A 14,488-nucleotide genomic window follows, 5' to 3' on the forward strand; every position below is an offset into this window, starting at 1 on the left:
TATATATATATATATATATATATATATATATATATATATACACACAAAACGGGAAAAACAGTTCAACATGAGGCACATTTATTCCGCGGCACACGGATAGCACACATATACAATTACAACAATTATGCACCAAAAGCAATTGCAACAAAAGAAACACAATGCAGAGATACTACCGACTACGCGAGCACACGGCAACACTTACACAGTTTTACTTTACAGACGGCGCCGACAACACATATACTCAAAAGCAATAGATCTGTGGAATTGAAAGTTAAATCTTGAAGGTTTTTTGAAATATTATGCACATGAGCCAAGTTACTGAGATGGTTGCCATGGAAAAATAATTCAGCCAATCACAGTCTTGATCTAATCAGGTTGAGATGATGCCATGAGGAAAAGATAACTGCAATACGAAAACTCAATGTTCAACTGTTTTTGAAATATTGCGTATATTCACAAAAGCACACGGATGGATAATATAATCGGTCGGTCGGTCAGACGGAGCTCATTTTAATGTCCCCGGCTTCCAACCTTGTTGGAGGGGCAGGAGACAAAGAACAAATGAACTTGATCTGCTACTCAATGTGTTCTGTGTTCTGGAGACAAACTTGATCTACTGATCTCAAGATTTTGTGGTTTGTGATAATTGTGGGTTCAGATCTTAGCTGGGCCTGTTCCTGCATTCTGGTGCATCTGAACACGGAAACACAACGGTGTATTTGATTTTAATGTGTTTAATGTCGCAAATGTTTGATTTCAATGTTTAATATCAAATGTGTTTGATGTCGAATGTGTTTGATTTTTATCATGAGTTTCTCGAGTTAACCGTTCACATCTCATTTTGAGAATTAATTGTATTTCATTCTGTCGCCGCTTTTCAAACTAGTTGTGTCTCATGTTTCATTTTGAAATAATTATTCATATTTTATTTTCAGTTTTATCATTCCACATCCGTTCAATCACACGTCCATCGTTTTTCTCGTTCATCCATCTGTGAACATCTGAATTTGTGAAAACAATTGTTTCATTCCGTACAAACTCAAATCGAAGAACTGCTTCTGATGTATTCAGAATTTCATGTTTTCGTTTTCTTTGTTGAAGAGTGACCCACGGTCGACTTGGTGTCCGGTGATCTTCGGCAGAAGAACATTGTTGTGTTGGAATGTCACAGACGTGGAACAAGGTGAGACCTGACACCATCCTTGTAATGGTATTTTTGCACATCTCCATCACCGAAGGTGGATACAGGTTATGTTTTCACCTGTTTGGCTGTCTGTCGGTGAGCATGATATCTCAAAAAAGTTTTGGATGGATTCGGACGAAACTTGGTCGTTGAGTTTGGTGGGTGACCAGAACAAGCGAGTTAAATGTTGCTTTAGGTCGGGATGCAGATATGGCCTATCAGTGGGATCATCATTGTCATCATCAGCTATGTTCAGTCCACTGCTGTATGAAAGCCTCAGCTTGTTGACGCCATGCTGCTCTGTTTTTTGTTTTGTTGTTCCAATTGCCTCTTCCGCAGTATTTGTCAATTTCATCCCTCCATATTAAACGTGGCTTTCCCCTTTTCCTGTTGCCATCCATAGGTGTCCATGTTGTTACTGTTGTTGTACACCTGTTATCAGACATTCTGCTAACATGTACTACCCATTTTTATTTCCTAAGTTTGATTATTTTCAAGATATCCTGAGTTTTGGTTTGTTCACTGACCCATTTATGTCTTTCTATCTTTGTTTGTAATACCTAACATACTCGTATTTTGTTTCATACTGTGTTGTGCTGCTGTTAAATTTTTCTCCATTTTTGTTAACACCCAGGTCTCTGCACGATAGACGATAGTTGGAATAATACACTGATTGAAAACTTTGCTTTTCAGACATATTGCTAATATCTCATGATGTTACTGAGTCTTCCATATCGTCTCCATCCAAGTTTGACTTTTCTATTTTTTATTAACCTCCGCCATCTTCAAAGATGGATGGAGGTTACTGTTTTCACCGCTTTCTGTTTGTTTGTGAACAGTATTACGGAAAAACTCCTCGACGGATTTCGACGAAACTTGGTGGGGGGTTAGGTATGGTCCAAGGATCATGCCAATAAATTTTGGACTTGGTCCCCCCCCCCCCCAAAAAAAATTGTTAGAGAAAATTTTTTTTTTTTTGCATTTCTACATGTTCTAAGTGATTTCCAACCCCCCCCCAAAAAAATTGTTACCCCCCCAAAAAAAATTTAGAGAAATTTTTTTTTGCATTTCTACATGTTTTAAGTGATTTCCAACCCCCCCCCCAAAAAAAATTGTTACCCCCACCCAAAAAAAAATTGTTAGAGAAAAAATTTTTTTTTTTGCATTTCTACATATTTTAAGTGACTTCCAACCCCCCCCAAAAAATTGTTTGAGAAAAAAATGTATTTTTTTGCATTTTTACATGTTTTAAGTGATTTCCAACCACCCCCCCCCCCCAAAAAAAATTGTTACCCCCCCCACAAAAAAAGAAAAAACTTTTTTTTTGCATTTCTACATGTTGTAAGTGATTTCCACCCCCAAAAAATATTGTTAGAGAAAAAAAAAATTTGCAACTTTTTTTTCAACAAAATTTCGATTTTTTTTTTTGCATTTTTACATGTTTTAAGTGATTTCCAACCACCCCCCCCACCCCCCCCCAAAAAAAAAAATGGAGAAAAGAACTATAACTCTGTCAGCACTGTTGACATCATATTTAACGAATAAGATACAAGGTTCACTTGAGTGACCCAGCAGTATTGGCGGCGGAGGTTTTGCACTCTCCCGAGTGCTCCCCCTCTAGTTTATTTCTTGTTCTTGATTATTTTCCTTGAGGCGAAACCTTTGTCCCAGGTACATGTATTCTTATACTTCTTCCTTTTGGTTTCCTTTTATTATTATTTCTCCATGAGGTACAAGGGGATTCGTTAGTACTTTGGTTTTTGGCATGCTCCTCTTCAGGCCACACTTCATGCTCGTTTAAGAGAGTTCCTTGACCATGATTTCAATTTTCTCTAAGCTTTTATATTTAACAACAATGTTGTCTGCAAATCTTAGATGGTTGAACTCTTTGCCATTAATGTTGACACCCTTATCTTCCCACTGAAGTGATCAAAATATATACTCCAGACAAGCAGTTAATAATTCAGGCGAGATCGTGTCACCTTGTCTTACTCCTTGCTGATGTAGATCTTTCCACATGCTTTGTGCATCATCACTGTAGTTGTACAATCTGTGTAAATACATTTTACTAATTCAATGTAATTATTTTCCATTCCTTGTTACCCTGCTCAGATGAAGCAAAAAGTGGGGTTAAGCAATTGGTTCATGTCCATCCGTTCGGCCGTCCGTCTGTCTGTCTGTCTCACTGTCTGTCTGTCTTACCAGTTTATGATTCAGAAGCAACTTATTGCAATTGAATGTTATATTTTGAAAACGAATTTTGAACATGAATAGGAAGACAAGTCTTGTGTTTTACCAGACCTTGGCTCAGAATTCGTCCCGATCACACCATGCGTAGAGAGAGAGAGAGTCGTGAGATAAGGTTTCTACTCTGTCTGCCTGTCTCTCAGTCAAAAAAATTGAAAATCATTCCAAACAGGAAACTTACTGTTTTAAAGGACATTATAATGGATACAAACAACAATCAGGAATAACTAATGTAACATGTTAAATTGGGTGATGTTATAAGACACTGCTGTAAATGGCGGTATAACCCAGAAATAATTTATTGATATGACTTTTACAATCTTTATTTTATTTAAATTTAATTATGTACTTGAAGACTGTAGTACACAAATCGTCTGTCATCATACTTCCAAGAACCTCCAGTTTTGCTGGTACTTCAATTTAAATAAAGGTTCAACATGGTGGTGTACAAGGGTGCTGTTCGAGACTGCTCTTGGACTACTTCAACAGCACTAAACTCATAGATTTTTTTTAACGATTGTTAAAATCATTATTTTATTGAGATTGAAGTAGCACTGCACAGGGTATTCTGTTCTATGAACTCTGTAGTTGATGTAATGCATCCACCTTGAATGTGCTTCCATAGAGTCTAAAGTATATTTATATATATATATATATATATATATATATATATATATATATATATATATATATATATATATATATATATATATATATATATATATATACATATATTTAAAAGTCGACTGATTGTTTAGCAAGCTGGACTGTGGTGGTGTCATCTCCTTCCACAGTTGTGTTTATTAATAATGTTGCGGTTCTGGGAACCACATTCCTCCAAAGCAATAGCACTTACCATACAGCGGTCCCTAGACAGTTGTTCCATTAATGTACGTTCAGACAGACCCTTCCCTTTTGTCTAGCGGGACAATGCATTGTGTAAACTTCATCGCTAGGTCTGATTAAATCTCTGGACTCATTCCTATTCTTTTTTCTACTCTTCTACTCTTATTCCTGAGATAAATCCCAGCCACGTGCACCCTTTGCTGTGAGATGGGTCCTCAACAACGGCCAAGCAAGGGGGGCCACGAAGCACACCCAGGTTCGATCCCGTTCCAGATACCAATTTTTTTCAGGCTTCATCCCACTCCCGACACCAAAACTGTTGCGGGCCGGGGGTCGCATGAGAAGACCAATGTGGGGGGAAGCTATCTCAGGATCCCACCAGACTCCCCTGAATTGCAGGCTGTCACACATGGATAATTCCGTGATGCGGCGGGTCATTAACCGACCATGAATGCCAATAACTCAACCACGTGACCTAGGGTCCTCCCGTCTATGGGTTAATAGGGTTACCTAATTAATCACGTGGCCTAATTACTGGGGAGCACGCCCTCGGTACGCCTTGTCTGAACCGGATCACTTTACCGGATCAGATGCAGCCGAGTGCCACTGTCAGGACGTACCGGCTAAAAGGAACGGATCGTTGGGAATAAAGTCCTGGCTAAGTTAGGATAAGGACCATGCTGGATCAATGAAAGAACAGACAAAAATGATTCTGGGAACATTTCTACAAAGGGATTTATTAACAGGCATGAGAGGAAAGGTATGTGTCTCTGTGAATATAGTTTATTGTTGTCTGTAGCAGGAATAGGAAGAAATGTGAGAGGTGCGGCAATATACAAGCAACTTACAAAAGCAGACACAGAACAGAGTTATCCCGATATAATTCTTCTACAATCTTAACTTAAGCGAGGACAGGTGCCAGGACACACACACACACACACACACACACACACACACACACACACACACACACACACACACACACACACACACACACACACACACACACACACACACACACACCGATGAAGAGGGATTAATGAAGAGAAAAAGGAGAGAAGATGAAGCGAACGGTCTCTCAATAGCTTGCACGATTATCCGACCGTGCCACCAGTACGATTTGTGGGGGCGGGGGGAGGATGCACCGCTGGGCGATACCTCCCTGGCAGCTGCCGCATCGTCTCTTGCTTTGTGGAACTTCGTGCAACTAGCATCAGTTCAGAGAATGAGACGTGACCATCAGGCATGAAGGGAGTCTTGGGTAGAGACAAAAACCAATGGGTGGAGAGAGGTTGGAGTCCGAAGCATGTGGGTGGAGAAGAGCGGCAAGGAGAAGGCAGAGTCAACATGTAAATTAGTAAAGAAGGGCGGAGAAGGGTGGCGAGGTGGTGAAGAAGGTGGAGTCAGCAGGCAAATTGGTAAAGAAGGACTCATTCCTTATCAGGAGCCAGCATTATAATGGGTAGGTTGTCGATCCCAAGCCAGACAGAATGAGCTGACAGGAATGAAGACAGGAACGATGGGCAGAAACGACACTTGAATGACTCAGGAATGATGATGACTCTCACTGCCCCACGACCCGTCCTTTCATAGATCAGGTGGTGCGGGGCGGCGGCGACGACCCGAAGTGATGTGTCATCACCCAAATCGGGTGCTCTGGTAGGGCCCCGGACAGCACATGGGCTGGCCGCCATGACCGGAAGCGGCTCCACTTCACTTCCGGCCAGATGGTTACAAGCTGCGGAATCGTCTCGCTCCAAGCACCGTGACATGAATCGTCTTGCACCGAACCCCGTGATATGAATCACCTTGCACTGAACTCAGTGATATGAATCGCCTTGCACCGACCCCCGTGCCCCGCCCCGGCGACCCGCGGTTGGTGCTGGTCAATGTACCTGCTCCCTGTTGCACCACATGGCCCGAGCGATCCGGCCACACAGCATGGCTCTGCCCGGTAGCAGCTGCATCGAGGCGGAGGTGCGGAAGGATGTCTGCTGTCCACAGGAGACATTTGTGGCTGTCGTGGTGAGCGAAGACTGACGGTAAGACGTTATTGTAACCCCATGCGCAGACCTGACCAAAGATGTGTGTTATTCATGCCCCATTCTGTACGATGATAAAGTATCACGGGCTGCACGCGACTCCGCCATTGTACACGTAATCAGCACGCAGGTCCGCCCGCCATCAAGCATGCCCCGTACAGTGCATGCGGGTCCGCCATTGTACATGTGGTTAGCACGCGGGTCCACCTGCCATCAAGCATGCCCCGTACAGTGCGAGCGGGTCCGCCATTGTACACGTGGTCAGCAGCAGGTCCGACTGCCATCAAGCATGCCCCGTACAGTGAGTGGGTCCGCCATTGTACAGGTGGTCAGTACGCAGGTCAGCCCGCCATCAAGCATGCCCCGTACAGTGTGTGCGGGTCCGCCATTGTACAAGTGGTCAGCACGCGGGTCCGCCAGCCATCAAACATGCCCCGTACAGTGCGCAGGTCCGCCATTGTACAAGTGGTTAGCACGCTGGTCCCCCCACCATCGAGCATGGTGTTTGTGGTTATCAGAGGCGGTGGAAAGCATGATGCCAGCCCTGATCTGTGTCAGGGAATTGAGGGAAAGGATTGGATATAATTATTAGACGGAGATTTGGAAATGGGTTGGAAAGGGCATGACCGCATGTGCTTTGCAAGTTGCCAGCATTTAGGGTGCCATTTCTTCCATCTCCTCGGTACGTGTTCCGTGCAGCGTGGGCGTCGTGTTGGGTGCACTTTCTTTCCAGTGGATGGAAATTACCGCTGCACATGCATTTGGTGTTTTTTTCTCAACACTGCTCGCCGATTGTTTCATATCATAATTCCCGAGTGGTGGGGGTTTTATTGTGAACTTGAAGGAGCTTCAAGGTTCCCTTCCAAGGAACTTCAACGCAGGATGGCAGGAAGCCCATCAAGCGCGTGCAATTGTTGCCAACTCAAAGTTGTTCGTCCATTGTCTATCCTTTTTAAATAGCAAGGAAGCAGCACGTACCATTTTTAGTCTTTGATGTGGCTCAGCCGAGGTCGGGTGAGAGTGGATACTCCAACCACTTCACCACCATCGCTTGCTTCCATTCCACCATGGTTCCTCCAACCCGGTCAACATAGCTGCACTGTTTGTTGTTTGGCTTTGAAGACACTCTTGTATGCATCCCCTGTAAAGTGCTGCCTCATGTGGTTTGCCACTGGCAACATTTTCCAAAATACATTCGAGGTTTTTCAAACTATTATAGCCTGCCCTTGATCATCACTTGTGCCAAGTCGAACGATTATTTATTATACATTTGGTATAATAATACTCTTTGGCTGTTTCGAGATACAGCAGAGCCATTACATAGAGAAATTCTCCCTCATGGTTTAAGATTGGGTCAGAATGGCAGAGCTCATCTCTTTACTGCTACCCATCTCACAATGATACTTACCCAAAGGCATGTCCATCCACCAATCCATTCGGACCATACTCTGTGTATAGCGTTGGTGCTGCCAATGCAGTCTCCTTGTCTATTGAGCACAATCCTGGATGGGTCGCCACTCCGACACAGGATACCAGCATGCTGGCTCTCATTTTGCCGACCTGAGAAGGATGACAGGCAGAGTCAACCACACCTGGTATTAATTCAACAGTCGAGCTGGATTTGAACTCAGGACCCTAGGATCCCAAGCCCACCACCCTCACCATTAAGCCAGCACCAGGCATAAAGGCACGTACAGTGCTGGCAATGCACTCTTATGGCAAGGATTGCACTAGGTGGTTTGCCTTTGCCTCCACTGCTGCAGTCAGGGCAATAATTTAGAACTTTTTTCAAGGTGTTAGTGACAACTCGATATTCTACGATTCGTAAAAGACAACGTGGGATATTTAACGTCCACCATGCAACTCCTGCTGGCAGAAAGGGACACCCGGCTTAACGTCCATCCGAGGGACGGCGCACTTTGTGATGTAACGCCATGCCAACAAGCACCAATCCGACAGTGTGTAGTCAGGTAGGAATCGAACCCAGAATAGGAAACATCCTGTTGGACTGACGATTCGTAACATATGCACACTCAAAACAGCTGAATATATATTTATTTTAATCAGAGTAGCAACAGAGATACCCTGGTGCTCAGTGGCTGACATATTCTAGATATGCCATGAGAATGCAGGGACTTGGACAATTTTGTCGCCATTTTGGTGTCATTCCAAAAGAGAAGCCTCTATTTGCAATTTCATGCCAATGACACGGGCTTTTGTAGACTCCAAATGTTTTCCCTCAGGATATTCACCTTCGGGTAGACTGGAGCACTCCATAGGTGTCAACGACACTTTTAGATGTCACCATAGCAACGTGTAAACATTTGTTTTCAGGGCAATTCTTTCTGCTTTTATATCCACACATCGATTTCCACAAAGAGTCTGACACAACTTTCCTGCAAATTACACACGGCGGATGTTTTGTTGAATGAGGAATCTCAGTGTAATCAAACTGTCTGACATTGAGGAGTCTACAAAGTAAAATACGTGTAACAAAACCTATGGCTGTATAGACAAAGTATGATGGAGAACACATAATAAATCCGAGTGAAACTCTCAAATTTTGAAATGAGCCAAGCCAATCCCCCACCCTTTTCCTCCCAATGTTAAAATGAACAGAACCAATCCCCTTTTCTCCGAAATGTTGAAACAAGCCGAGCCAATCCCCCACCCTTTTTCTCTCAATGTTAAAATGAACAGAACCAATCCCCTTTTCTCCCAAATGTTGAAACAAGCTGACCAATCCCCCACCCTTTTTCTCTCAATGTTAAAATGAACAGAACCAATCCCCTTTTCTCCCAAATGTTGAAACAACCTGAGCCAACCCCCAGCCCCTTTTCTCCCAAATGTTGAAACAAGCCGAGCCAATCCCCCACCCTTTTTCTCTCAATGTTAAAATGAGCAGAACCAATCCCCTTTTCTCCCAAATGTTGAAACAAGCCGAGCCAATCCCCCACCCTTTTTCTCTCAATGTTAAAATGAGCAGAACCAATCCCCTTTTCTCCCAAATGTTGAAACAAGCCGAGCCAATCCCCCACCCTTTTTCTCTCAATGTTAAAATGAGCAGAACCAATCCCCTTTTCTCCCAAATGTTGAAACAAGCCGAGTCAATCCCCCACCCTTTTTCTCTCAATGTTAAAATGAACAGAACCAATCCCCTTTTCTCCCAAATGTTGAAACAAGCTGAGCCAATCCCCCACCCTTTTTCTCCCAATGTTAAAATGAGCAGAACCAATCCCCTTTTCTCCCAAATGTTGAAACAAGCTGAGCCAATAACCCACCCTTTTTCTCCCAATGTTAAAATGAGCAGAACCAATCCCCTTTTCTCCCAAATGTTGAAACAACCTGAGCCAACCCCCAGCCCCTTTTCTCCCAAATGTTGAAACTAGCCAAGAACAATCCCCTTTTCTCCCAAATGTTGAAACAAGCCGAGCCAATTCCCTGCCCCTTTTCTCCCAATGTTAAAATGAGCCGAACCAATCTCCTTTTCTCCCAAATGTTGAAACAAGTCAAGCCAACCCCCTGCCCCTTTTCTCCCAAATGTTGAAACAAGCCGAGCCAATCCTCAGCCCCTTTTCTCACAAATGTTGAAACAAGTCGAGCCAACCCCCAGCCCCTTTTTCTCCCAAATGTTGAAACAAGCCGAGCCAATCCCATTTTCTCCCAAATGTTGAAACAAGCCGAACCAATTCCCTGCCCCTTTACTCCCAATGTTAAATTGAGCCGAACAAATCTCCTTTTCTCCCAAATGTTGAAACAAGTCGAGCCAACCCCCTGCCCCTTTTCTCCCAAATGTTGGAACAAGTCGAGCCAACCCCCAGCCCCTTTTCTCCCAAATGTTGAAACAAGCCGAGCCAATTCCCTGCCCCTTTTCTCCCAATGTTAAAATGAGCCGAACCAATCTCCTTTTCTCCCAAATGTTGAAACAAGGCGAGCCAACCCCCTGCTCCTTTTCTCCCAAATGTTGAAACAAGCTGAGCCAATCCCCTGCCCCTTTTCTCCCAATGTTAAAATGAGCCGAACCAATCCCCTTTTCTCCCAAATGTTGAAACAAGCTGAGCCAACCCCCTGCCCCTTTTCTGCTTGTATGATCCTACCGAAGTAACCAGCATCTGTTTTCTTGAAGGCAAGTCTGGTGTCTTATGTCTAGCTCTTTATGTATGTGTGTGATTTGTGTTAGTTTCTCCATGAGGCTTATAACATTGGAAATTAAATTCAAATCCAATCAGTACTTCCAGCAGACATTCTTAACAGTGGGGATTCGAGGAGGTGGCACACACATCAAGAGTAAGTCATGTGATGATTTTTATGTTTTTGGAGGGTTCTGTTTGAAAGGTTTCGCTGTGCATCAAAAAAATTGGATCAAATTTCCATGCTTTACTTGTCTGCACAATACATTTATTATAAACAGTGTATTTGATATGTTCCCCCATGTATTTACCATGCAGACATCCTGGGAATTACAAGGAAGTAGTCTCCCTGTATTCCCCTTGGCTCTATCCACCGAAACTAATTATCGTCAATGTGGAGGGCAAATTGAACACTGGAGCTATTCTATTCACATGCTTTAAAAGCAGAGGAATGAATGAAAAATTAAGTCATAGGGGACCTCGCTGTATATGGTACTGCACCGGTACCACCCCACCCCCTCTCCCACAGCATCACTGACCAGTTTTTGCATCACATTTCCATATTTTGGGGCAAGCCTGATGTAGACCTACACTTGGGTGTGTCTACAGCGAAGTGATGGGATTTATGTGTAGTGAAGCTGGCATAAACGCTCTAATTTAACAGCTGTTGCCTTATACCATGCCGTTGCGCTCACTTATTGATAATTGCAATCACATTTTTTAAAGTAAATACCAACATGATCTCGATGTGCTCCGAATTAAATTCTGGGTCAGAATTTTCTTTTTCCATTGACCACTAATTAAGGAACTTCTTTGAAACCCATGCTTCCGATTCCAGAAACACCACTGAACTTTAAATTCCAAACAGCCAAGTATGAGTATGATTATCCTTTAGCAAAGAATCCCTCTTACTTGTCCCATCGCACCCCCACCCCGTTTCCTCACTCCCCCCTCCTCTCATCTTGTGGCAAGTTCATCTGCCTCCCCAGTCACGGCTCTTCGGGAAGAGATGGATAGGAATCCGTGTGAATTGAATCAAATCCTCCAGGGGCCTTCAGACAAACGCCATTAGTGAAGGCGCACACATAGAGCCTGGCTGTGGAGGGTAGGCATTCCCTCTGCAACTGTTCTCGTTGCCATTGTTACAAACACCGCCCCATGCTGTTTTGTATGAGAGATTGTGATGAAATGAGCTTTCATTGTAAGTAAACAATCGCATGATGTTCTGTAGTGCTTGGAAATCACCCCCCGTTGTCCATGTTCACGTTCTCTTGTTCTGTCCGGTATCATCCACATAATCTAATATATAAAGCTCATTCTAACTACTCACTGACTGACTGACTCACATTCATGTTCCATACCTTCCAGGTGGCATAGAAAGCTGAAATTTTGCGTGCCGATGGACATCAAAGCCGATACACCAGAAAAATAAATTACAGAACCATTGGAAAGCGTCCGTAAATGAAAATATAAATAAATGAAAAAACAAAAAACAAGAAGAAGACGGCGTGCAGAGCACGATACTTGCAAAATCCATAAAACAAATTTGACCTTAACAATAATTGGTCGTTGAATTCAATGACCAAATATGCATATCCTCTACAAATTTTAAGTCAATCATACGAAAATTGACAATTTTAGAAATTTGGCCTCCGTTGTCCTTTTTGGCCGATGTTAACCTCAAAAAGAATTGGTGCTTGAATTCAGTGACCTGATATGTAAATAGTCTTCAATTTTCAAATCAATTGGATGAAAATTGAGGATTTTAGAAATACCACCTTAGTTGTTGACCTTGCGCCTATGTTGACATTTTGGCCAATGTTGACCTCAAAAATAATTGGCTGGTTGAATTCAATGACCTGAAATATAAATCCTCTTCAAATTTCAAGTCAATCAGATGAAAAATGAGCATTTAGAAATCTCAACTATGTTGTTGACCTTTGGCCTATGTTGACCTTTTGACCTCAAAGACAAGAGGCTTCATGCCTATGAGAAAGTCTACCATGTGGTGAAGTTTCGTGAAGATCGGTATAAAATTGTAACCTTTTATGCGATTGACAAACAAACAGACAAACAGGCAGAGAGACAGACAGAACAATAAACCAATATCATCCGCAGGGTGACCCGTATCTTGCCAAAAGGTGACCACGTGTGACTTCTTCAAGGTCACACTGAGGTGAACAGAGCTGCTATCCACCAGGAGTGACTCCTTGAGGAATATCTGCCTACAAGAGATTACGATGAGAATCGTTCTACAGAGTAACCATGAAAAATATGTTTGCCTCATAACGCCACCAAATGACGTCATAATGTCTCAAGCTTGACATATCTAGAAAGCACTCATCGAGGTGTTCAATTTGAGGTACTACACGATATGGTTCCTAAAACTTAAAAATTTGACCTTGGGGTCAAATATGTTTGACCTTAGGTGCTAACCATGAAGGTCAAGGACAATCGCCACCAAAAACTAATCAGCTGAGCACCAGACCATATACTACATTCCCATAAAGTTTGGAGACGATTCGATTAAAATTACTAAAAAAATAAGGGTTTCGTCGACTCCCCTGATTTGCGACAAAGTGACCTTGACCTTTGACCTTCAAAATTTTATGCGCTGAAAGGGACCTCTATAGGCCTCTGATATGCGAAGTTACAAAAATTTCCAATGATAACTGTGCTCTGCAGAGTGATTTATACGTGATTACAGACAAAAAAAAAACAAAAACATATGAAGGTCAAGGCCAATCGCCACCAAAAATTGATCAGCTGAGCACCAGACCATGAACTATATTCCCATGACGTTTGGAGACGATCCGATCAAAATTACTCAAAAAAAATAAGGGTTTCGTCGACTCCCCTGATTTGCGACAAAGTGACCTTGACCTTTGACCTTGACCTTCAAAATTTTGTGCTCTGAAAGGGACCTCTATGGGCCTCTGATATGCGAAGTTACAAAAATTTCCAATGATAACTGTGCTCTGCAGAATTTTTTATACGTGATTACAGACAAACAAACAAACAAACAAAAAAAAACAAAAACAAAAAAAACATACAAGCTGACTAACATATCTTGCAAAAACTTCGTTTTGGCAAGATAACAAATTCGAATGACCAATATACTTGAAAAATCTTTGATTTAGCAAGTAATATATGCATGTAAGTGACCCAAAACAATGGGGGAAGCACATCGATTCTGTGTGCCGACGGACATCAAAGATGATGCACCGGAAAAAAAAAAATCACAGAACCATCGGAAAAGGTCTGTAATTGAAAATATAAATAAATGAAAAAAAAAATGAAAATAAAAAAATGCAGGTGAACAATCCGAGACAATGGGGAAGCACGGTTTGTTATTGTGTATGCATACCCCGCTAGTAAACATAATCTGGACACCAAACCGAGAAGGGCTGGATGGAAGGAGTGGGAAAACTGAATTACATGTGATATTTGATCATTTTCATGTTATTAGGGCAGGAAACTTCCCCACTTCAATAACTTTAGTGTTTCTGCAACCTCCGTCCACTTGAATATGCTTTTTTGAATGGACGTGTGAAGAAATAAAAACAATTAAGAAAATTATTTTACGGAGGAAGATAACGGATAACAAAAACTCCTCCATGTCAATCTTCGATGTTTGGGTTGAAAGACGAAGGATTACGAACGATCCAAAATGCATATTACAGCCACAATAATAGATGGAGCACACACATTAAATCCCAACCATTCTAAGAAAAAGAAAGATGTATATCTTCTATATTATATTAGCGAACACCGTGAGCTTCATACTTAACACGTGAGAGAATAGGAAACAACAACAACAACAACAACAACACAATTCCCCTGGCTATTTGGAATCCGTGTCGTTGGCAATGACCCTTTTGCTTCCGTTTTTTTTTGTTTCCGGTTTTTGTCATGGGGAATGATGCACGCCGGGAGATCATGACCGGAAGTGTTTATTTATTTCTTCAATTTTTTTTCCCCAAAGTTAATTTTATACTTCCGAAAGTGTTTTTTTTTTCATGACAGGAAGTGTTTATTTT

General features: G+C 42.3%; 2 protein-coding genes and 1 long non-coding RNA gene across 7 annotated transcripts in view; 2 read left to right on the forward strand and 1 right to left on the reverse strand.

Moving 5' to 3' along the window:
- Window positions 1-14,488, forward strand: part of LOC147021246 (uncharacterized) — a 78,664-nt gene that overhangs the window by 47,728 nt on the left and 16,448 nt on the right. For all 4 annotated transcript variants that reach the window (XM_085891041.1, XM_085891043.1, XM_085891040.1 and 1 more), the window contains one exon: window positions 1,102-1,183. Coding sequence is in view for 2 of the 4 variants with exons in the window: in XM_085891043.1 (XP_085747169.1) it covers window positions 1,102-1,106 (5 nt within the window). In the remaining 2 variants the exon portion in view is untranslated. The remainder of the gene's footprint in view (window positions 1-1,101; window positions 1,184-14,488) is intronic.
- Window positions 1-14,488, forward strand: part of LOC147021247 (general transcription factor II-I repeat domain-containing protein 2-like) — a 187,511-nt gene that overhangs the window by 33,344 nt on the left and 139,679 nt on the right. The gene's annotated exons all lie outside the window — the stretch shown is intronic.
- The window catches only part of LOC147021248 (uncharacterized), a 228,381-nt gene that overhangs the window by 2,299 nt on the left and 211,594 nt on the right, over window positions 1-14,488 (reverse strand). Inside the window, exon 3 of one of the 2 annotated variants that reach the window (XR_015060730.1) lies at window positions 7,727-7,878. This is a non-coding gene — a long non-coding RNA (uncharacterized LOC147021248). Of the gene's footprint in view, window positions 1-4,924; window positions 7,879-14,488 lie in introns of those variants that run through there. The other variant, XR_015060729.1, reaches the window with a different exon arrangement.

Source organism: Eptatretus burgeri, chromosome 8, assembly GCF_056783735.1.
Source record: "Eptatretus burgeri isolate ZD-2024b chromosome 8, Ebu_testis_v1, whole genome shotgun sequence".
Taxonomy (NCBI): domain Eukaryota; kingdom Metazoa; phylum Chordata; class Myxini; order Myxiniformes; family Myxinidae; genus Eptatretus; species Eptatretus burgeri.